The sequence below is a fragment of the Coenobita brevimanus genome, chromosome 34, assembly GCF_032717465.1.
Source record: "Coenobita brevimanus isolate Jiangsu-jjx chromosome 34, ASM3271746v2, whole genome shotgun sequence".
NCBI classification, from domain to species: Eukaryota; Metazoa; Arthropoda; class Malacostraca; order Decapoda; family Coenobitidae; genus Coenobita; species Coenobita brevimanus.
The window spans coordinates 9,193,296-9,218,859 of NC_136987.1; the positions used below are offsets into that span (position 1 = coordinate 9,193,296).

General features: G+C 42.7%; 1 protein-coding gene across 1 annotated transcript in view; it reads left to right on the forward strand.

Annotated features, from left to right (window-relative positions):
• The window catches only part of LOC145396066 (HAUS augmin-like complex subunit 4), a 204,098-nt gene that overhangs the window by 136,235 nt on the left and 42,299 nt on the right, over positions 1–25,564 (forward strand). The window contains exon 7 of the mRNA XM_080269531.1: positions 14,899–15,029. Coding sequence (XP_080125657.1) covers positions 14,899–15,029 — 131 coding nt within the window. The remainder of the gene's footprint in view (positions 1–14,898; positions 15,030–25,564) is intronic.

A 25,564-nucleotide genomic window follows, 5' to 3' on the forward strand; every position in this document is an offset into this window, starting at 1 on the left:
GGCGATAGAACACCACCTTGAATTACTCCGGACTTGACTTCAAACGAATCACTCAGACAACCATCAACCATCACTTTACAAAATGTGTCCTCATGCATGTTCATAATGACCCTCACAAACTCCTCTGGTATTCCATAATGTCTCATGATCTTCCCCATAGTCTCTCTCGAAACACTATCAAAAGCCTTTTCAAAATCAACAAAACAAAGACTTAACGGTACTCTCATTTCATTAACTTGCTGCATCAAATGCCTAACTATAAAGATCTGATCATTGCAACCACGTCCCTTTCTAAAACCAGCCTGTTCATCCCTCAGAATACCCTCAACCACCGGCTCCAACCTATTTAACAACACTCTACTGAAAACTTTCAAAGCTATCGGTGACAAAGAGATTCCCCTCCAATTACCACATTCACTCAGGTCTCCCTTCTTCGGAATTTTAACAATTACACCATTCTTCCAAACTGATGGTAGTAACCCCGTCACCCATATCTTATTGAATAGCTTGGTCAAGATCATTATTAATCTATCCCCCTCCACTTTAAACATTTCCGGAAATAAACCATCCTCCCCTGGTGCCATATTATTCTTTAACTGTTTTACTGCTTTCTCCACTTCTGCAAGCCTCAACTCTCCTGTTTCTATATTTAAATCTTCCTGAGCAGACGGTATATCCTCTTCTGGTGGTATTGGTCTATTAAGAACTGTCTCAAAATGCTCTTTCCATCTATTTTTAATATCTCCATCTTTGGTCAGTAAATTTCCTTCCCTGTCTCTAACTGGTATTTCCTTGCGTTTACCTGAATTACCACTCAGTTCTCTAATCGATTCATATGCTATTCTTTGACTCTGTCCATCATTTTTGTTTATTAAGATTTCAGTCTCTGCAACCTTTTCATCCACACATCTTCTTTTATCTCTCCTAGCTAACCTTCTTACTTCTGAATTCAAACTCCAGTACGCAGCTCTTGCTAATTCAATCTCTCGTTCATCAACGCATTGCATTTCACTCCTCAATTTAGCCTCACCTCTCTTTTTTATCATATCCCACGTTTCCTCTGATATCCATTTCTTTCTCCTGAATCTATGTCTCCTTCCAATCGTACATTCAGCAGTCTCATGCAAAACTTTGTTCACATCCTCCCACATCTCATCTACACTTCTCTCCCCCTCTTCCAACGTTTCCAGCACCAAAAACCTATTTCTACATTCTAATCTGAATTCCTCCTTTTCTTCTCCTTCCCTTCTAAGCTTAACAATATCGTATCTACCAACACCAGATTTTTCCTTCTTCTGATTTTTAAGTTTAAACCTAAATTTTTGCAATGCTGAGTTGATGGTCTCTACCAATATCCGCTCCCCGTTTAACATGAACATCTAGCAGAGAACTTCTATGCCTCCTACTGATAGCGATGTGATCAATCTGATTTTTATATTTTCCACACGGCGACATCCAAGTTGTCTTGTGTATATTGCAATGCTGAAAGAGTGTGCCTCCGATGACTAAGTCATTTGCTAGACAGAAGCTTCCAAACCTCACTCCGTTTTCACTCATCCTACTACCAACTCCCATCTTACCCATACATGCCTCAAATCCCTCATTTGCACAGCCCATTACTGCATTAAAGTCTCCAACGCAGATCAAAACATCATGTCTAGGTACCCTTCCTACTCCTTCTTGCAACTTTTCATAAAATGTGTCTTTCCTTTCATCGAGTGCATCATTAGTAGGTGCATAACACACAAACAGACTGATGTTGCCATGATTTGATTTAAACCGTGCGTATAATAATACTATAAACATATATGAACACTGCACATACGATAAACACCCACTCTGTGTTCACTGAGGCAGGTAAAAGGCACTGTAATTGCCTGCACTTCACTTCCACATCAGCAGTGTTGTCACTCACACAGCTGGACAGATACTGATGCGTGTTTGGTCCGGGGTGGGGTGGGGGGCCCAGGGGGTGGGAGGTAGGGCCCCAGGGGGGGGGGGGAGGTGTGGGTCAGCTGGAGTGAAAGAACTTAATAGCTACTCTCCCTTGAAACAATTGGCGCACGGAAAAAACGCGGGGTATTCAAAATATTCACAAACATTCGAGAATGACACCCATGGTTTGGTCCAGTTTTTGCAATGTCATTCTGGAATGACACCCGCGGTTAAAGGGTTAATACAAAAGGACTGGCCTAAGTACCAGTTATGAATAATGCAAAGCGTTTATGCAAACTAGGAGCTATAAGTGAAATAAGCTTTATTTGGAGAAATAAAACACGAGTTTACGTTACATTAAGCTCAAGAGAAAAGAACTGTGAATTTATTAATTACAATGAAACAAATTTACGTTACATGTTTCAAAATGAATTCAAAATAAGAAGGACACACTCACTTGCCCACTCAAAAGCTAAACTCTTAAGCCTAGGAAAAACAAAAGAAAAATACTGGTCAGAGAGTGGGCTAAGCGAAATGGACTGGGTGTTGTTGCTGAGGAAGGACGCTGCCACACGCTGGACCTCTCGCTGGCTCACATTAGGTGGGAATTCAGGAACTGGACAACGGCGGCAGCGGGAACTGGGTGTCGGCTGAGGAAGGACGCCGCCACACACGCTGCTCCGACCCAATCGAACCTGTTTCCTCGACGCTGAAATCCTGACTGAATTCAAACAAGGGAGGCAAGGACTGAGGCCAGCCGCCAACTGTTAACGGCTAGAAGTGAACGAAACATGCCCATAATAAATCACTCAGCGGAAGCTAATGTCGCGCACAAGGACGATCACTTATGAAATAGTGAAAAATGTCCTGAAAAACATTCCCGATCGGGTGAATAGATGGTGGTTGACTGAGTGATACATGCTGGGATTCCACTAGAATTTGCGGTTTCTCACCAAAGTTCAATGTCACGAGTTTATTTAGAGAGAAAATCGCGCCAACTCGTAACATTACGCCCCATCAAAATCAAAATTTTTTTTCCTTCAGGAAAATTTTTTTTTTCAATATACAGTACATACATATAAATCCTAACTCAGTCACACAAGATTCACAGTGTGGTGTGTGTGTACTATCCTGCTACAGGAGGAAGCCACAGTCGCCAGTGAGCGAGAAAACCTCGTATTTACGTTAATTGAAGCAAGCTTGGGGGAAAAACTCTGTGACAATGGTGAAAAATCCTGTACCTAGGTCAAAGTGAGCGAAAAGTTCACTACACTTACATTAACAACTAATTGTAATGTAGCGTGATGTATGTAATACAAGGTGTAGGTGTGACAGTTGTGGTGTAACTGTACCTACGTGTAAAATTACATAATGCAAGTCAATAGTAAATGATGACGACGAGGCAGAAGAGAAGAGGCGGCAGCATGCGTCAGGGACAATCAGCTGTACTTATGTTACAAAAAGTACAGTATTTACATTATTAACCAGGAAACGTAGTCTGGCGTCACTGCAGGACATCAAACGCTGACCCAGTTTACTGGTTAAACCCTAAACTTAATTAGCAAAAGCTGGGCTTTTCTGCAAGACATCAAATGCTGCAATTCACTAAATTAACCAGGGAATGTGGTCAAGAGCGAAAAGACTGGGCGTTTTTGCAGGACATCAAACGCTGCAATTTGCTAGGGACCCAGTTTACTGGTTAAACTAACTCTACACTTATGATTAACGACAGGAAGCTGAGAATCCCTATGCAGTCTCGGGCAGGTCACATTTTAACACCCACCGTGGGTGTGAACACTCATGTGGATAATGTGCATTCTCCGGGAATCCTCTGAGAGGCCCACAGCTCGAGACGTTCCACAAGGTAATTCATACACAGCCTCGGACTGTATCCGCGGGGTTCTCGAACTTCTCCCTTAACTTACGGTACATATGTATGTACAGGCCCTGGACATACTGTGTCCTGTAGGGCCAATGGGCGAGACGTCAGGTCTGCACCCACTTCACCACTGCCCTGTCTCTCAGCTGACTCAGAGATTATGGGTGTGGTTTGAAACGGCACAGGAAGGACATGTCCCTGATTAGTGGTACGTGGACACACATTGCAGGAACGCACAAAACTGTCTATCTCTCGTCCCATCCCTGGCCAGAAAAAGTCAGCACGGATACGGCCGTGGGTTTTCCTTTTATCCATGTGACCTCCTGAAACTGAACAATGACCCCATTCTAATACTGCTTGGCGGTACTTAGCAGGAACGACGAACTGCAGTCGAACCTCGCCCTGGGGTGTTCGTGACTCACGGTACAGCCGTCCTTGTTTGCAAAGGAACTTGGCTTGGCCTCCCCGTGAATACTTTATCACTCTACCCTTTTGTTTCTTTTGCACGACAGCAAGTGTCGGGTCAGAATGTTGTTCTTGAACAATAACTTGGCTACACATCATATCTTGCGGCAATTCAATGGTCACCGGGGTGACACTGTTTGGAGCCTCAGCCATGGCTCGTGTTACTGTAGCCGAAGTCTGAGTAGCGTCATCATCAGTGCAACTATCCTTGGCACCAGGAATATTGCCTATGATAAGGTCAAACAAAGGTTCTGGCATGACAACTGCAAGTGTCGTGCCAGTGTAAAATGGAGATGCCACCATGATACGTGCCTCAGGGAACAATCTCACTGATCCATCAATAAGATTAGCTTGGATCTGTCGACCTGTGTACTGCACAGGCCGAACTAGACTCTGCCTGACAGAGCAACCTGAGGACCCATTGTCTCTCAGGACCTTCACAGGAATGTCTCCCACAAACCCTGACTGAACAAGGAAGGCACTGTCACCTGTGGGAGGGCCCGTGGAGGAAGCAGCCAGCCACTGATTAGGCTGCTAAATAAATGATGCAGCAAACATGGTGCCCTGAGAACTTGATACCTGAGGGGTCGTGCTCACCATCTGAGTAGCTGGAGCATTGACCACCTGTGGAGGAGGGTTCACTGTCGCTGGGGAACTAGTGAACTGTGGGGAAGTACCCGTACTGCTAGGGACGACATCACCGCGCTGCTGCTTAGGAATGAAGGCTGCGTTCGCCTCCTGCCTGCGATTCACTTGAGCTGGTGCTAAAAAGGACAGTCCCGACGGTCAGTTGCATGACTGATACTGCTGCTGGTTAGGGTACTTGTTGTACCCCTTCCACTCAGGTTTCTGGGTGTTTTGCCCCTGGTCCTTCCTCTGCGATTTTGAACCTTGGCCATTATTCTGAGAACGGCCTTGTTGCTGGGGTTCAGTCTGAGACGGTTTCCCAGATTTATCAGGTTTCCTGTTCCAGGTATGCTGCCTGCGAGTTTGATACCCGTATGCAGTGAAGAATGTATCAGCCTTCTTCACCATTTGGCTGGCATCTCTTACCTGGCAGATCTTAAGCTGAGCCATAAGTTCAGTAGGCCATGACTTTTCTAGCTGCGTGCGCAGCATAAGGTCAATTATCCCCTCATGCGTGGAAGGAGTTTCGTCTTTCTCCATCCACTCATCTAAGTAAGCAGTAAACCGGTCAAGAAACTGAATGGCTGTCTCTTTTTCCTGTAAACGTGCCCTCATTAACTGACTCTTGGCGTCGTCAACTGTGAGACCGTACGCCTTGACGAGTGCGGCCTTCATCATCTCATACGTGAGATTGTCTCCACGAATTCTGTGGAGAATACCGAAAGCAGGGCCCTCAAACAGACTAAGAAACTGAAGCCGCTTAGCTGCATCATCCAGCTGGTACAGTTGAGTCATATCTTCAAAACGAGCTATGTATGGCTCGATTCGGTTGCCTTCCTTGTATGGAGGAAGCTTGATGTGTGGGGTCGCCATAATATGTGCAGGGATAGCGCTCGTGGAGCTTGGGCCAGCTGCACCAGATGTGTCTGAAGTCAAGGAATCTCCCTTGAGCTTCAACATTTCAAGTTCATGTTTTTCGCGTGCTTCTCGCGCGGCACGTTCATGTTCTCGTTCTCTGTCTCGTTGTTCACGCTCGTATTCACGTTCTCTCTCACATTGTTGCTCTTAATTAAACTGAGAGAGGACATAGTCCTTTAATTTCTCGGGGTCTGTAAGCCCCATATCTTTAGCTTCCTGTGCATAGACGCTGGTAGACATGATGCTAAGTCAATCTAAGTGAACTAGAGACTCAGTTCTGACTGCAATTTTGCAGAGAAAGATGCCAATAATCGAGATTAAAGAATATAGGCACAGGTTAGTGGTGACCAGTTTTATCTAATTAAACTGGTAAAGAAAGAAAATTAAACAAACAACTGACTGTGAAAACTATTACGTAAATTAATAGAAATGAATCAGTAATCACCAGTAAGATAGTGCCTATAGACTTTAATGATAAATACCTAAGTATGAGTGAGTGAGTATTATCTTGTGAATAGCTTTAGAGCTAGGAGTTAATATCCTGGAATGAGGTCGCCAAATGTCACGGGGTTTTTGAGAGTATGCAATATTAAAGATTAATATTCAATAATACATGAGAACAGGACAAAGAATTGACTTGTGAAAATCGAGCAATGATTACTTTATGCCAGCTTACTTCGCTGATTCTCTAAGGACGATAATTTATAAACTTTCTCAACTGTACACAGCAGAGATTAATTACTCACATGTGGTGTTTATTGGTACTGTTAGCCTCTGGAGAAAGTGACTCCACCCCTGACAATCAATATCTAATGCTATAAATGATAAACAGGTTCTTGCTGGTGCAATAACTCCTGGTTGCACAACGGATTGTAAGCTTAATACAAAAGGACTGGCCTAAGTACCAGTTATGAATAATGCAAAGCGTTATGCAAACTAGGAGCGATAAGTGAAATAAGCTTAATGTGGAGAAATAAAACACGAGTTTACATTACATTAGGCCCAAGAGAAAAGAACTATGAATTTATTACAGTACAATCCCAGTTAACCGGGCGGCTTTGGGAATTCACCTTCCCGGTTTCAGATTTTTCCCATAGTTCTGATATTCAAATTTATACAAAGGCGATCATTATCACAGCAGTAAATACAATTCAGGTACTCACCACTCACATCAGGGGGCACACCAAGAGATTGCACCTGAAAAATTGCCTTGCAAACACACACCATGGTCATAGTGGACGTGCATGCAATGCCTTGCAGTACCGGTACTGCAAAATGCACAAGTCCATTCTGTTAACTACCGAATAATTTCTTGTATGTATTGTACTCATGTGGAAAACTAAAGAAATAAAATATTTATTTAAAGAAATGAATATTTATTGGTAAATTATCACGACACCTGTACCCCCACATCAGCTTTGTTTACGATCCCGGCCCCAACTGACCGCCACCATTCCGCCACTGTTTTCCACCATTGTTAACTACCGAAGTATTCGTTGTATGTACTGTACTCATAAAAGTGGAAAAATAAAGAAATAAAATCTTGAACATTTATTGGTGAACTGATGTTAAGACTGCACTGTAGAATTATCACACCTGTGCCCCCACACAAAGCTTTGCTTACGGTCCCGGCCCCGACTGACCTCCATCATTCCACCCTTCACCTGCCGCCAGTCAGCTGTTTTGCACAAAATAAAATACATGATGTACTTATGAAGTGCAAGCATATATATATTTTTTTCTTCCAACAAAGTAAACCTTTTCATTCATTCATTCATTGCCAGACGCCATGTATCCCAGACGGGGTGGCCAATGGCTTAGAGTTAATTCCTATTAACATTTTTTTTTTTTCATCTCTGCCACCACACATGCATTCTAAGATGAATTTATGTGGTACAAGTTAGAGTCAGTCCGTTAGGAAGAAAAACACCGGCGTTTGCTGATTTGCTCTCTCCCGAGATGTCTGGCTTACAAATTCCATGCCTGTCTTTGAAACGATTTAACCATCCAACACTGAAATCACATTCGACTTCTGTATTCATTTTATTGTGAAACTCTCTTGCTTTTTCTTTGATAAGAGGACCAGAAATAGGTGCTCTCCTAGATCTTTCTAAGCAGAACCACTTGAACGATGAAGAGTATGCCTTTTTTCAATGGACTTACTTGTCTCGCTTTTCATGAAAAATTCATTGAGCTTGGATGCTGGGTCTTTATATAAATCGTTGGATTTCCTACATTATATTCGATCATCAGTGTTTTATAATATTTGCCTTTTTCAAGTCTATTGCATATGTCCAGCTTCTGTTTCAAGGTAGGCACGACACGCTTACGTTTAGTTTCCTCTTTAGGCATTTTGGAATGTTGAAATTACCGTCCATCAGAGCAACACAACAGCAAGAGAGCTTGTTTACTGTCTGGTGGTAAAAAGCAGACTGGTGATTTGTGGAAATTGTGGAGGGTGTGGAGGATGACTGAATTCAAGTAGGGGAAAGAGGGAGGAGGAGGGCTGGTTAAGAGGATTTACTAGGGATTTACATTAGCCAGAAATGCTTTCTCCTCGCTTAGTCCGACTTCACCCATCCTCGCATGACACGATAAAATGGCGGTTAGGCGGTCCATTCAAAATGGCGCACAGTTATAACTTGCTGACGTTTTTACCAGCCCTTGAATTTTCCCGTTTTTCTGAGTACAGTAATTACTATCTATCTATCTATCTATTTCTAGACGCCTCAATCCCATTTGGGGTGGCCACAAACAAATCGCCTCCAAGTCGCCCTGTCCCCCGCCATTTCACTGCCCTGCTCCCAACTCACACCCCCCTCTCTCATATACCTCTCCACTCCATCCCTCCATCTCATCCTCGGCCTCCCCCTCCCTCTTCCTCCCTCCACCTCACTCACATACTCTCTCTTCGTCAATCTTTCACCCTCCATCCTCTCCAAATGGCCAAACCACCTCAGTGTTTTCCTCATAACGCGTCCTATCACATCCACATCAACACCACAACGCTCCTTTATATCCTCATTTGTCAGCCTGTCTCTCCATGTGACTCCACAGGCTCCTCTTAAATAACTCATTTCCACTGCTCTCACTCTTGACTTGTGTCCTTCCAACAATGTCCAAGCTTCACTTCCGTACGTTAGAGTTGGTATCACAATACTGTCATGTAGTAACTTTTTCACTTCCATGCTCACTTCCCTGTTTCTTATCACTGCTTTCAAAGAACCAACAACCTTTCTTCCCTGCTGTACCCTTTCAAGCACTTTACCCTCTAAACCTCCATCCTTACTCATCACACTACCCAAGTACTTAAACGTACAGTACTCACATTTTCCAATTCCTCACCATCCAACCTCGCTGTACATTCACTAACTTCACCTCTCCCAAAGACCATCACTTTACTCTTCCCTACATTCACCTTTAGATTCCGTTTCTTACACACTCTCTCAAACTCATCCACCAAGCCTTGCAGCTCCCCTTCGTCTTCACTCAACAACACAGTATCATCTGCAAACAACAGTACAGGGAGTTTCCAAACACTATCCTCTCACACCAGGGCCACTCCAACATCCACTACCCTACCTTGTACCTCTTTTATTACCCCATCCATGTACAGATTGAACAACCATGGAGACATGACACATCCCTGTTTCAAACCAACTTTCAAAGTGGAAAATTCACTTAGTTCACCATCCACACGCACTGCAGCCTTCGCACCATCGTACATACTCTTCACAGCATTCAACAACTTCCCATCTACTCCATATATTCTTAACTCATTCCACAATCCTTGTCTATCCACCCTGTCATATGCTTTCTCCAAATCCATGAAAGCCGCATACAACTTCTTTCCCTTCCCTAGAAACTTTTCCACTAAAGAACTAAGAATGAATATCTGATCTACACAACCTCTTCCCTTCCTGAAGCCTCCCTGTTCTTCTCCAACTAATTTCTCTGTTCTTTCTTTAACTCTGTCTATAAGTATCCTACCATACACTTTTCCTATTATACTAAGAAGACAAATGCCCCTATGATTACCACACACTTCTTTTTCCCTGTTTCCTTTGTACAAGGGAATAATTATACCTGACTTCCAATCCTCCGGGACTCTACCTTCCTCCCAGGCCAATCTGCACATCTTCCACATCCATTCTACTACTATCTCTCCCCCATGCTTCAGCATTTCACCACACACTTCATGAATTCCTGGGGCTTTCCCCGATTTAACTTTCTTCATTGCTTCCACAACTTCTATCCTACTGATTTCTTCCTGTCTTCTCACCTCCCTCCTTCTCCCAGCCATTCTCCAGCCACTTATACTCGCATTACTTCCATCCTCTAAGTTCAACAATTCCTTAAAGTGTTCTCTCCATCTGCTCACTTTTTCTTCCGTCTCCACTAGTAATCTACCATTTTTATCTTTCACTCCCCTGCTAACTTCACTTCCACCCTGTCTTACTCTTTTCACCTCTCTCCAGAACATTTTCTTACAGTCCCTCCAATTTACACTCAAATTCCTTCCAAATTCCTCATCCACTCTCTTCTTACTCTCTCTTACTAATCTTTTCACCTCTCTCTTTCTTTCTACATATAACTCTCTCTTCTGCCTCTGAACTTCTTCCATGCCCCTGTTTCTCATCCATTCGTTGTATGCTTTCTTCTTTTGTGCCACAGCCTGTTTCACCTCTTCAGTCCACCACGCTGTTCCTTGCACCCCCCTCTGTCTTCTCTTCCTTCCACACACCACATCACATGCTGCACATATTTCTTCTGTAAATATCTTACACACACCTTCCACATCTCCCATCTGCTCCAATTCATATTTGCCCAATCTTTCCTCCACTTCTCTCTTATACTCTGCCTTTTTCTCATCCTCTTGTAACTTTCCACTCTCTTTGCAACTACTCCTTCCTCTCGTCTTTCCCTTCTTCTATTCCTCCATCTTACTTGCATTCTAATTCTGGCCACCACCAAGTAGTGGTCAGAAAGTCCACTCCCCCAACCTCTATACACTCTTGCATCCTTTACACATCTTCACATCCTTTCATCCACACGCACATAATCAATCATTGCCTTCCTTTCATTCCGTTCACCATCCACCCTTCTCATCACTCGCCATGTATACCTGTGGATCATTTTATGCCTGAAGAGGGTATTGCTATCACCAACCCCCTCCCATCACAAATGTCCACTAACGCACTCCCATTCTCATCTATCTCAGCAGGCACACCCCACTCACCAACTATTCCATCCACCTTCACATTCCCAACTTTACCATTCATATCACCAATCAAAAACACTCTCTCATTCCTTCCAAACTTTTCCATGCACACTTCTACATTTGTCCAGAACTCTTCTCTCACTCTTCTAGCATGATCTCGCGTTGGTGCATACACACACACAATCGCCCACATTTGTATTCCAACTTTCAACTTTACCCACACAATCCTTGACCCAACTGATCCATACTGTCTTTTGCTCTTCTTCCATCTTTATTTTCACAACTATACATACTCCTTCCTTTGCCTTCTCATTCTCACCTACTCCTGCACATATACCTCATCCATACTCCCATTCTCTCACACTTTCTCCTCTCCATTTTGTTTCAGTTATTCCACATACATCCACTTTTGCACTCTCAAGCACCTGGACAATCTCTCTCTCTTTCACCTTATCATTTGCTCGTCTTACATTCCAAGTTCCAATTACCATGTCCTTTGTCCGGTCCTTGGTCGTCATCGTTTGGTCAGTCATTGTCCGAGGCTTCTTGTTTGTTTTTTTAGTTAGTTGTTTTCCGGGGAGGGGCACTAACCCCCTCCGCCAACCCTTTTAGTCGCTTTTTACGACAAGCAGGGATACTGGGGGAGTATTCTTGAAAAAAAACCCTACCCCCAAGGGGTAGGAAAAACGAAAGAAAAATTCTGGTTAGAGAGTGGGCTAAGCGAAATGGACTGGGTGTCGTTGCTGAGGAAGGATGCTGCCACACGCTACACCTCTCGGCGGCTCACGCTAGGTGGGAATTCAGGAACTGGACAATGGCGGCGGCGGGAACTGGGCGTTGGCTGAGGAAGGACGCTGCCACACACGCTACTTTGGCCCAATTGAACCTGCTTCCTCGACGCTCAAATCCTGACTGAATTCATACAAGGGAGGCAAGGACTGAGGCCAGCCGCCAACTGGTAACGGCTAGAAGTGAGCGAAACATGCCCATAATAAATCATTCAGCGGAAGCTAATGTCGCACACAAGGACGATCACATATGAAATAGTGAAAAATGTCCTGAAAAACACTCCCGATCAGGTGAATACATGGCGGTTGACTGAGTTATACATACTGGGATTCCACTTAAATTCATGGTTTCCCACCAAAGTTCAATGTCACAAGTTTATTTAGAGAAAAAATCGTGCCAACTCGTGACATGCGTGGCCAGAGGGAGTTGTATAGGTGTTTTTCTGAGTCAGGGTAGGTTAGGGTCCATAAGTACAAGTCCAGGAGGCTGGGGCCCACCTTCCGGACGGGACCACTTTCCGGACATGCTTTTGGCTTTGTTACATCGGAAAGTGGAGGGATTACTGTATTTTACAAGAATATTACAGTATTATACATGAATCACGTTCGTCTCATATTATACACAAAATAGGACGCATTGTTGATGGGTAGGTTGCCAGAGCACGATAATAACAACCTCAGAGTCGCGCGCTGTGACTATAGGTGGTATCCATATAACCAGATAATGGGATGATGTGGAACCTGCTATGGTGCCCCTGTTAACTGGATGGAGAGATGCAAATGCTATGTCTTGCCAGGAGCCAACTCTCCACAGTCTTCTCCTCGCCTTACAGCGGTGAGCTGTGGTCCACCACCAGAGAACATGGGCGCACTGCATGTTACAGTCCTGCAGGGGAGGTTGTTTCCCTAAGAATGATGGGTCTGCTTGGCCAGACAGACTGAGATCACTTAACAACGGCTGCCACCCCACTATTATACAGTAACTATATGGTATACTGTAGGTGACTATACTATCTAAACTCACTGTTCTACTCATTAATTAATATATGTCCTTAATTCATATCTTTCACATATCTGCATTTCTTATTTCTTATCCAAGCTGTCATGTACATGCAGAGAACGAAAGGGAGGCGGAGGAAAGGTTTAAGAAGTGGAGAGATGGTATGGGGCAAAAGGGTTTAAGGGTAAATGCAGATAAAACAAAAGTGATGAGATCTGGGGTTGGTGGCGGTACTGTCAAAGATGAGGGAGAGTGGCCATGTGCAGTTTGCCACAAGGGCGTGGGAAGTAATTCCATCTTGTGCGGTGTTTGTGATAAATGGGTGCATAAGAGATGTAGTGGTATCAGAGGTAGACTGCGAGATAATGCTGATTTTATGTGTACGGTGTGCCGGGGTGAGCAGGTGGAGATTGTCAGACGTGAAAGGATTGAACTTGCAGGTGAATCTCTTGAGTGTGTGGAAGAGTTTTGTTATTTGGGAGACATGTTGTGTGCTGGAGGTGGGGCTGGAGCTAGCTCTGTGGCTAGGGTGAGAAGTGGTTGGAAGAAGTTCAGGGAGCTCTTGCCTCTCCTGACATTGAGAGGGCTCTCCCTACGTGCTAAGGGGTCTTTGTATGCAGCATGTGTTAGGAGTGTAATGCTGTATGGTAGTGAGACCTGGGCAGTGAGGGAGGAAGATATTCGCCGGCTCAGACGTACAGAAATGACAATGATTAGGTGGATGTGCAGTGCGTCCCTGCGTCCAAGGCCTGGAGGGGCTGGGTTTACAATGGAAGAGTTGAGAGGTAGGATGGGATTGGAGTGTATTGGTGTTGTGATGAGGAGAGGTAGATTGAGATGATTTGGACATGTGGAGAGGATGGGGGATGATAACTGGGTGAGGAAGGTGAGAAGTGTTAATATTGGGGGTGGGGTTATGAGGGGTAGACCGAGAAAGACATGGGACGAGGTCATTAAGTGTGACCTTAGGGTTAAGGGACTGAACAGGGAGGCTGCAATGGATCGTGCAGCGTGGAGAGCCGCCATTAGTTGACCAAGGCCGACACATGCAAGCATGTTTGAGCCTTTAAAAACGAAATGAAACGTGTTTAAATCCCATTTCAGTGCTCCCACTGTTGATTTTCAGCCTTTGCCATTATGCCAGTATTTCATATAATTGCCTTCCTAATACCAGCTACTTTACTCCCTTCGGCTTCTCATACCCATCAGCTCTTTTGTACATTTATCCAGTATTTTTTTTTTTCCCTAACACTGCATCAAGGTGCAGTACATAACCCTTTCACGAATTCAGGCTTCACATCACACTTCAACACATCACACTGTGAGTCATCTTTTATCTTGACCATCACTTCCCTCATATCTCCAGTAACATTTACTTCTTGCCACTTAGAAATATTATAGGAAGACTGAACCAGTGTGCAAGATGTTAATGACGTTTCAAGTAAAGCCAGCACTCAGTTTGTCTCATAAAAAACTGTCCTGTGTTTCAGAGTATAATGAGTGGAATATTGGCTGTCCTCATTGCAAGTAAAATGCCACAACCTTTCCCATGTAATTGGTATTGTATTCATTTTTATAATCTGTTGTTGCTGTTGTTGTTGTTGTTGCATTACTCCAGTCTGTCTGGGCAGACATTCATTGACCTCATGCAAGCAGCCACCTTCCTATGGCAGACAGGGCCGTGTCAGGGTTAGAACAAGGTCCTTCCACATGGTGAGGTGCAGGGAAAATGAAGGAGGCATAGACCTCTGGAGGGTAAGCTGTGTATAGGAGATATAATGAGTATTAGTCTCAACCTGAACTTTGACTGTTTAGTAAATATACCATACTCTAGTTACATTCCCTGCTTTTAGTGTTGTGCAGTGCCAGTTACTGGGCATTGGCTCCACGTCATTCCCATAGCAGTACCTTCCAGAACGAGAGCAACTATCCAATAGCTACTGGTGAATCACCTTTAGAGGTAGCAGTGGTACTTCAGTAGGCAATTTTCATCATTTAATGCAGACTTTAAGCAAAAAGGAATGTAAAAGAGAAGGACATATAACAAAGACTGTCTAATTATCAGGTTTATGGTCAACTGGTGGAATATAGCAAGATACTCCATGGCCTCATGTCCAAGCAACGCCTCTCTCAGTATACAGCAAAGAACTTGGCTGTATCATTTGTCAAGTTCAGTGCTCATTTTCTAAAACTCAGGTGAGAACTTGATATTATGTTATGCATGTAGTCTGTGCAAACTTTGTTTGTGCTTTATATACCCTTGAGTGTTGCATTAGTAAAAGATACTATCATGATCAAAAGTTTGCTGATACTTCACTGCTAGTTTTGGCAGTGGAAAGTGTTACTTGAAAGTTTTTTATGCAGTAACAGTATGAAGAGTATGAGATAAAAGGATACTCTTTACCATTGGGGAGGAATGAGAAATATGAAGGCTGGACACAGTAATGTCAGAAGATTGTTGGTGAACTATTGCTCATGTTAATACTAGTGGATCAGTCAGGGAAGGTTACCAGCTGTGTTTCTTGCTGAAAATTGGACTGCATAGTTTGATGCCAATTGTGATGTATGTTATACAGTGAGTTTGTAGGGAATATTATGCTTTATACTTTTGTCTTTTTCATTCGCTAGCAAGGAACCCAACTTTGACCAGGCAGAAAATATGACCAAGCATACAAACATTACCTGGGGCCCTGGGGGCCACTCCCATAGATTATCCTTAGGGTCCCATTTTATCCACTGGATCCATGTTCCTCCTTGGACCCATTTCCCCAGGGATATATTACCCATGGACCTATCTACTGCATGGACCTGTTTTCCCGCTACCCATCTATTTATTCCCCATGGACTATTTTCCCACTACCTGTCCACCAACCCACCTGTTCCCCATGGCTCTAATTTCCCACTACCTGCCCACCCACCTATTTCTCTTGGCCCTCTTTTCCCACTACCCGTCCACCTACCCTGCCTGCCCACCTGTTCCCAATGGACTTGTTTTCTCACTACCTACCCACACACCTTGCACACCCACCTATTCCTCATGAACCTTCTTTTCCACTACCCACCCACTCACCCACCTATTCCCACTGGACACATTTTCCCACTACCCACTAGTGCTGTAACTGATACAGTTCGCTTAACTTATACATCACCGATATTTGCATTTTTTACGAAACCAAACTGATGTTGATATCTGTTGCTGTTGTCGGGATATTAGATTTGGGTGGAAGAAACATTAAAGTGACTTTAACTGAAGATTTTGTTCATTGTTTTGCCCATTCTGTGTGAAAGAATGTTACCATGACACTGTTTTGCAGCTTAACCCTATCAGGTTTCTGGGCAGGGCAGATTATGTCTGTGCTTGAGTCAGCCACTCACGCTGACCCACATCTTTGCGGCCCAATATTTTACTTTGATCGCTCTGTGTAAATAAACTTTTCATGATAGAGTGTTGGTTTTGGTGTCATTTTAAAGCTGAATAGTTGTACTTTATCGTAGTATGTTCAGAAAAGGAGAACAATGAAAATAAAATGTCTAAGTGATGAGTTGAAGTTAGGCGAAAAGCAAACATTTTATACCTTGCTGTTGAAAAGTATTCAGCAAAAAATAACGAGTAAAGATATGTAAATTTGGTTTAAATCATGCAAAAATACAAGAAATTACCTTTACAATGATATATAGAGTATGGTAATACAGTAATTCCTGTACTATCCAGACGCCCACTTTCCGGACACCCCACTTACCGGACATTGTGGGCCTGGACCTTCGGAACCCAAAAATGGCCAAAAAAAGAAAAAAATCCCCCCCAACTTTCCCACTCGTAATTGGAAATAGCTGCGCAGCGCCGAACAGCTGTTTACACCACGGTCCCTTCACCCCTTCCTTCCCCCCCCCTCCCCTGTCAGGGTTGCCATTTGGTATTTTTCATATCCAATTGTGGGCCAATTTGGTAATGAAAAATTTGTATGGTAATGAATCAGAATAATGCATTACCAAACGGATTTTTCACATGTACTGTATAAGGATACACAGGATGGAGATGGTGGATTGTTTACTCTCTCTGATCAATCTGCTAGCCTACATAGTGTGAAAATAATCAACATGCTGTTAATTATAAGGAGAGTGATTACATGAATGGCAAAGTTGGGAATGTACGAGTGGATGGAATGGTTGGTCAGTGGGGTGTGCCAGCTGACGTAGATGGGAATGGAAGTGCTTTGGTGGACATCTGTGCTTGTAAGGGGTTGGCAATTGCCAACACCTACTTTCGGCATAAGATGATCCACCGGTATACATGGAGAGTAATGAGGAGGATGGATGGTGAACTTGTTGAACGAAAGGCAATGATAGACTACGTGTGTGTGGATGAGCAAATGAGAAGACAAGTGTTGGATACAAGAGTGTGGAGAGGGTGGGGGAATGGAGTCTCGGACCATCACTTAGTGATGGCCAAGGTAGAGTTGCAAAGAAAGTGGTTGAGGAGACGAAGGAGAAGACAGGAGGAAGCAACTCCTGTGAGAAGAGTGGAGAAATTGCAAGATAGTGAGAAAATGACAGAGTATAAGAGCATAGTGGAAGAAAGACTGGGAAGGTATGAGCTAGAGCAGATGGAAGGGGTGGAAGACGCATGTAAGATATTCACGGAAGAGATAGGCGCAGCGTGTGAGTCGGTTTGTGGAGTGAGGAGAAGATGCAAGGGTGTGCAAGGGACAGCATGGTGGAATGATGAGGTGAAACAAGCTGTGGAACAAAAGAAGAAGGCTTTTAGTGAATGGTTAGCGAGTAGAGGTAGGGGAGAAGATGAGAGAGAGAAGAGAAAGGTATATGTGAGCAGGAGAAGGGAGGTTAAGAGACTGGTGAAGGATAGTAAAAAGAAAGTGGATGAGGAGTTTGGGAGGAATCTGAGTGTGAATGGAGGGAGAGTAAGAAATTGTTTTGGAAGGAGGTAAAGAAAGTAAGGCAGTGTGAAAGGGGAAATAGTAGGGGAGTGAAAGATAGGAATAATAGATTGTTGTTGGAGAAGAGAGAGAAACTGAGGAGATGGAAGGAGCACTTTGAGGATTTGTTGAATGTGGAGAGTGAGAGCAGTGCGAGTATAAGTGGTTGGGGAATGGCTGGGAGAAGAAGAGATGAGAGGAGGGAGGAAGAGATCAGTAGGGCAGAAGTAGTGGAAGCGATGAAGAATATTAAGTTGGGAAAGGCCCCAGGAATTGATGGAGTGTGTGGTGAAATGCTTAGGTATGGGGGCGAGATTGTTGTGGAGTGGATATGGAAGTTGTGTAGATTGGCTTGGGATGAGGGAAGGGTTCCAGAGGACTGGAAGTCAGGTATAATTGTTCCTTTATACAAAGGAAAAGGAGAGAGAGAAGTATGTGGTAACCATAGGGGTATTTGCCTACTTAGTGTGACTGGTAAAATATATGGTAGAATACTCACTGATAGGGTTAGGCATATGACAGAGGAGCTAGTTGGAGAAGAACAAGGGGGATTTAGGAAGGGAAAAGGGTGTGTATATCAGATATTTGTTCTAAGATGTTTAGTGGAGAAGTATCTAGAGAAGGGAAGGAAAGTGTATGCTGCCTTCATGGACTTGGAGAAAGCTTATGACAGACTAGATAGGCAAGGTATGTGGAAGGTATTAAGAATATATGGAGTGGAGGGGAAATTGTTGAGTGCTGTGAAGAGTATGTACGAGGGAGCTAGGGTTTCGGTGCGAGTGGATGGTGAGCTGAATGAGTTCTTTGATCTCAATGTGGGACTGAAACAGGGTTGTGTGATGTCTCCATGGCTGTTTAATATATACATGGATGGGGTTGTAAAGGAGGTGCAGGGTAGGGCAGTTGATGTGGGGGTGGCTCTAATGAATGAGGGTGAGATTTGAAAGCTTCCGGTGTTGCTGTTTGCTGATGATACAGTACTGTTGAGTGAAGATGAATGGGAGTTGCAAGGTTTGGTGAATGAATTTGGGACAGTGTGTAGGAGGAGGAATCTGAAAGTTAATGTAAACAAAAGTAAAGTTATGGTGTTTGAGATGAATGAAGTCACAGAGTGTGCAGTGAGGTTGGATGGTGAGGATACGGAGAATGTGAGTGCATTCAAGTACTTGGGTAGTGTGATGAGTAAGGATGGAACTTTGGGGGATGAAGTGCGTGAAAGGGTACAGCAGGGAAGGAAGGTTGTTGGTACACTGAAAGCAGTGATGAGAAATAGGGAGGTGAGTATGGAAGTTAAGAAGTCACTGCATGATAGCATTGTGATCCCTACCCTGACGTATGGAAGCGAGGCATGGACCTTGCAAGAGGAGAACAAGTCAAGAGTGAGAACAGTGGAAATGAGTTACTTGAGAGGAGCATGTGGAGTGACGTGGAGGGACAGGTTGACGAATGAAGAAGTGAAGGAACGCTGTGGGGTGGATGTGGATGTGGTTGAGAAGATTAGGAGAAATACACTGAGGTGGTTTGGACATGTGAAGAGAATGGAGAATGAAAGACTGACTTAGAGGGTGTATGTAGGTGAGGTGGAGGGAGGGAGAGGGAGAGGTAGACCGAGGATGAGGTGGAGGGATGGAGTTGAGAGGTATATGAGGGAGGGGGAGGTGAGTTGGGGGGAGGGTAGTCAAATGATGGGTGACAGAACGACTTGGAGGCGTTTTGTCTGCGGCCACCCTTTGCGGGATTAGGGCGTCGGGCTATAGATAGATAGATAGAATAGATTACATGTATTTGAACTTGTATACTATATATAATTAGTGAAAAATATATCCTAGCTTTACGAATTTGGTAATGAAAAGTGAAATTTGGTAATGAAAATTGAGGAGTTTGGTAATGTGACCGTTACGATCTGGCAACTCTGTTTCCCCGTCACCAACAGTTCCTGCCTAACTTCGATCGCAAGTAGATGCTTATCGCAATGGAAGCCACACGTGCTCATTTTTTGTGAATAAACTGCAATACCTCACCACTAGACCACACGGGAATTTACAGTGTGTGCAGTATTAAGAAATTAGAGTGCAAAGGATTAACTGTGGAGTGCAAATTGGCGGTTGAAACTGGTGGTTGAAACTGGCGGTTGAAACTGGCGTGGTGCAGTTAAGAAGAATATGCAGTGTTAAACAATTATAACTCACAGTGCAAAGAATTAAGTGCAGCACAACACTGGATTACTGTATGTGCTTCAAGAGCATTTTCACCACTGCCAAAGCCTTAGAGAAGGCAGTCACAGACGTTCTGTAAGTACCCTGGCTGAGGTATAGTCACTTCTAATTCCTCATTCTTTGATTTCTTTTCATTTATTTCATGCCTTATGTTCATTATTGGTGTGAATAGGGTCTTAAATAGGTTTAAATAGGTGCTATGCATGTTCGGTTGGGAGTTATTTAGGTGGCTTTCAAAGTTAGGTCGGGTTAGGGTCCTTAAGTACAAGACCAGGAGGCCGGGATCCACTTTCTGGATGGGACCACTTTCCGGACATGCCTTTGGCTCTATTATGTCGGCTAGTGGAGGGTTTACTGTACTTGCATTTTATTGTACAGTAAAGCGAAAGGAAAGAGATGCACAATTTTATTTTAGTCTTCCGCATATTTGCTTCGCGCTGTTTTTCTTATGATAGGATGCTAGTTGTGGTGTTTTTTTGAAGCTGAATAGTTGTACTTTATTGTAGTATGTTCATAAAAGGAGAGCAAGGAATATAAAAAGTCAAAGTGACGAGTTGAAGTTGGGCGAAAACCAAAAATTTTATACCTTGCTGTAGAAAAATATTCACCAAGAATAAAGTTATAAAGAAACAAAGCCATGAGTCAGACCAGCTGTGCAGTACCTCCACGCATAGAGCAACCATTCCGTGACATCATGCTGGAGCCTCTTTGTTAAGATGAGTAAACGTGATTTATGGTGAATATTTTACAAAAGTTTAGTAAAATGATGATGAAAAGCGTCATCGGAATCTCTGAGGTTGGATTTGAAATGACGATCAAAATAGTCTTAAGAAGCTCAAAGGGTTAATAAAGTCCTGTTGTTAGGGTAATTATTAAAGGTTCATTATAATAAGCGGGTAGGTGGGAGAGGAGAAAAGTAAAGAAAGAAAAGAACTGAAGGCCGAAAGCATCGAGTTGAGAGTGTTGTATTCCTCATACTGGTCATGTGTAAGTGTGGTGGCTGTGTAGGTTTATGTACATAAGTAGTGTACACCCGCTGTCGAAATAACCATGAACTGCCCGCATCCATTAGTTATTTATATTCTTTATTTAGTCAACATTTTCAGTCACTCTTCTGTCTGTGGTCTAAATAAAGTGGTTTACTGCATCTAATAAGAAAGAAGGCAGTAGATGGGGCCATTAAGTGTAGAGTAATTCTTGAGAGATTTGGCAATTTTGTTTAAGCTCAGTTCTACAGTGAAACAGTCTTTTAATTGATAGAAAAATGTTACATATAGATCTTGCCTATTCTTCTTCATTACAGCGCTATATGTACAAGGTTTGCTGTTTGGTAGTTGTGTGTGTGTAGTGTATATACAGGTAGACCCCAAGGTATGATATCCCTAGATGCGATACCCTGGCATAGCGATGGGGGCAGAAATACCACCCTGTCCCGCCGAATGATGGCCAAACCCCGGTATAGCGATTTTTTTTTTCTTTTTCAACATATTTTAAAGATATTTTAGACTTAAATTTTGTTTTTAGGTTGATTTATGTGTTTTAGAGCTGTACATTGAGTGGCATGGAGATTAATATGTTTTAGAGCTGTACATTGAGTGGCAAGGAAAATTATTTCCTGTAAACCAGGAAATCATTGACAACGCTGGGTGGTAACCTTATAATCAGCCAACAAGTGTTCCCTATGTGACAACAAGTGGGTTGGCTGAGGGTTAGTGCCCCTCCCTGGAAAACAACTGACTAAAAATATGAACAGGAACAGGAAGCCTCATACCAGGACTGACCAACAGTTGATGACTAAGGACCAAACAAAGGACACGGTACAGATTGTGACATGGAATGTAAGGGATGCAAATGATGAGGTGAAAGAGAGAGATTGTCCAGGTGCTTGAGGGTGTAAAATTGGATGTATGTGGATTAACTGAGACTAAATGGGGAGGTGAGAGTGTGAGAGAATGGGGGTATGGATGGGGTATATGCTCAGGGGTGGGTGAGAATGAGAGGGCAAAAGAAGGCGTCTGTATTGTTGTGTGCAAGAGATGGAAGTAGAGTATAAGAGAATATGAATGTGTTGGCTCAAGGTTTATGTTGGTAAGATGGAAAGTTGAACTACAAATGTGGGTGATTTTGTGTGTGTGTGTGTGTGTGTGTGTGTGTGTGTGTGTGTGTGTGTGTGTGTGTTCTTACCTATCTAATTGTTCTTACCTAATTGTATCTTTATAGGAATGAGTCAAGCTCGTACTGTCCTGTGTCTTAAACCATATTTATCGTACATATCCTTAAATTTGTGAATTGTTTTGGCACACACTGTTTCATTCGGTAGTGCATTCCATTGATCAGTTGCTCTGTTTGGGAAACTGAATTTCCTTACGTCTTTATCACCTCTCTTCTTATGCAGTTTTTTGCAGTGTCCTCTTGCTGATGCTTCTCCATATGTTAAGTAATCATTTATGTCTATTTTCTCCTTCCCTGATATGCACTTATATAGCATTATCATGTCACCTCTTTTTCTTCTCTCCTGTAGTGTTGGTAGATTCAGTTTATTTAATCTTTCTTCGTAGCTTAGGTCCCTTAACCCCTTAACCGTGGGGTGTCACTTTCGTGACGCTTGGAAGCAAGGGATCATACTGCGAGGCGTCGCTTTTGTGATTCGGTGTTATTTTGAATTCACCCGGGCTTCCAAGTGGGGGCTTGTATTATCTATCAGTACTGCCAATGTCCAACACTACTCAGCGCTCCTAATCTCATTTGTACTCCCATCCATTGTTGACAATTTAGCCATTTCTCCCTGTTCTTGACTCCCCTCCCTACCCCCCCTCCATTACCCTATCCTCTCGCCTGCCCGGCCGTGCTACGCTAAGTAAATCTTCCCTGGAATTTTTCACTGATTTCATCCATTGAAATAAGCCCTATGTCCTATTCTTATACCAAATAATATATACAAGAAAGAAATAAGGTAAGTGAGAGTGCCATACACCTGGAATTGGCTAATTATCACCTGACAACACCTCATGTGCACTCGTTCGCTAATTTTCGCTGTTTTTTTTCCCCTTGAAATATGCTGTATAATCTATTTTCGTAATAAATATACATGTAAGGAGGGAAGGGAGAAGCCTAAGTGATATTTACATTCACCTGGAACTACCTAATTTATAATGTATTGTCTAGATTTCCTGCCAGTCATTTCTGTGCTATACATAGCTGTTTCAAGAGCTAACATTGGTAGCACTGAATACCCCCTAAGTAGGCCTCTACCCCGGCCCTCCCTTATCAGTTTACTCTCATCTTCCGAAGTACAGGTACGTCTGTTTCTTCTTGCTGACTTCAGGGACTTTTTCACCCCCATGCAAAGGGCCCTGTGACCTTTACCCCCTACTAAACCTCGTGTGGAAAGAGGTAAAGGGCTGACAATTGATAAAAGAGTGACTACGATCTTTCTATTGAGTAAAACAGTGCAAGTGGAATTGTAAATAATGTGTAAACAGCAAGTGAAATTAATGAATGTAAATATACGTGAACAATGGAAAATAGTTTTATAAGTTACTTCAAGTGACAGTGCATAACACACTGTAAATAAAATGGAAATGTAAATAACGTAAATAAAATAGAGAACGTAAATAGAAATGTAAATGAGTAGTATTATAAGAATATGAGTATATACCCTAGGAGTAATGAAAGTGAAAGTTTCACTCTAGCATGTCTGAATACTATGAGTTATGAGAGTGAAGATGAAAGTGACATTCACTCTCAATGCTAGTATACAGGACGAGAAAGTAAATGCTACGTATTTTACTGAAAGAAATTGAATCCCTACAGTGACAATAAACTAATACTACTGAAGGAAACTTATGGATAAAGACTGTAGGTATATATAAGTGTTATATAGTAATAGAAATATAAAGTGTGAGGGGTTTTATGAATAATAAATGACAGAGTACCAAGAGCGAACTAGTGCCAGTGCGACGGTCAGACGCGCTCGTAATTTTCATTGCTTTCACAGTGGGTTTTTTTTTTGGAGTATGGATCCCAAACTACTTGAAAATCATAGAGTAGTGTTTATAGTGTTACTATCTGGCTGTGGTAATCATATTACGGGTTCTCGGGAAGTGTAAAGTGGAGACTTCGTTACCCAACTTCAGAGGTCTCCACAAGTCCTACGGTAACTGACGAAGGCTCAACAAACATTCCAGGAGAAAGCTGAAGGTATGTGCCATAAGCATATATAATTTTAATATTCTAGGACTAATAACTGATTTTTGGCAAATATTTTTTGAGAGTCTGTCGGAGCCCGAATAACCCCGCGGCACACGCAAAACATCGGTAAACATGCCCGCGGTGTAGGGGTTAAGCTTGGTATCCATCTTGTAGCGGCCCTTTGAACTTTTTCAATCTTGTCTATGTGCTTTTTGAGATGAGGACTCCAGACTACTGATGCATATTCCAGGGTTGGTCTAAGGAATGATGTTATTATCCTTCTTAGCATGTCTTCATTCATGTATGTGAATGCTATTCTCATATTTGCAAGCAGTGTATACATGTTCCGTACCTTCTCGCTGATGTGGTCAGCCGGAGATAGTCTGTTATTGATAATCACACCTAGGTCTTTCTCTCTTTCTGATGTGTATAGGGTTTTATTTCCTAACTTATAATCCCAATCAAGTCTTTTTCCATTTTTACCAAACTTGATTACATGACACTTGTCCACATTGAATTCCATTTGCCATGTACTACTCCATTCATGAAGTTTATTTAATTCTTCTTGTAGCTCTTTACAAGAGTCTGTGTTAGTAATTCTCCTTTGTATTTTTGCATCATCTGGAAACATATTCAGATAGCTCTCATTTCCAGTGTTACTGTTTATATCATTTATATACACTTAAAACATGATTGGTGCCAGCACTGAACCCTGTGGTACTCCACTAGTCACTTCTTTCCATGATGAGTAGTTTCCTCTTAGTACTGTTCTCATTTTTTTTTTATGAGAAAGTCTTGCATCCAACAAAACAGTTTGCCTCGAATTCCTCCTTGATGGTACAGTTTCCATAAAAGTCTCCGGTGTGGTACTGTGTCAAAAGCTTTCTTGAAATCTAAATAGATACTGTCCACCCATCCTTCCCTTTCCTGTATTGTGTTTGTTATTCTGTCATAGTAGCTCAACAGATTAGTAACACATGATTTTCCTTTTCTGAAACCAAACTGTCTTTCTGTTATCATACTGTGTTCTTCTAGATGATTTACCCAAGCTTTTCTTATAAGCTTTTCTAATACCTTGCTTACAACCCTGGTCAGTGATACTGGTCGGTAGTTGAGTGGATTTTGTCTATTTCCTTTCTTGAATAAGGGGACAATATTTGCTTTTTTCCAAATATCAGGTAGTTTACCTTGACTCAAGGATTTCTTGAAAATTAAAAATAATGGTTTACTTAACTCCTTTGCACATTCTCGTAGTACCCAACATGAAATTTCATCAGGACCACTTGCTTTTCCTCTGTCTAATCTACTTAACTCCTCCTGTATTACTTTTTCTGCTATTTGTATATCTGGTAGTATGTGTGGACATGCATGTTCCACATAGTCCCTCTCA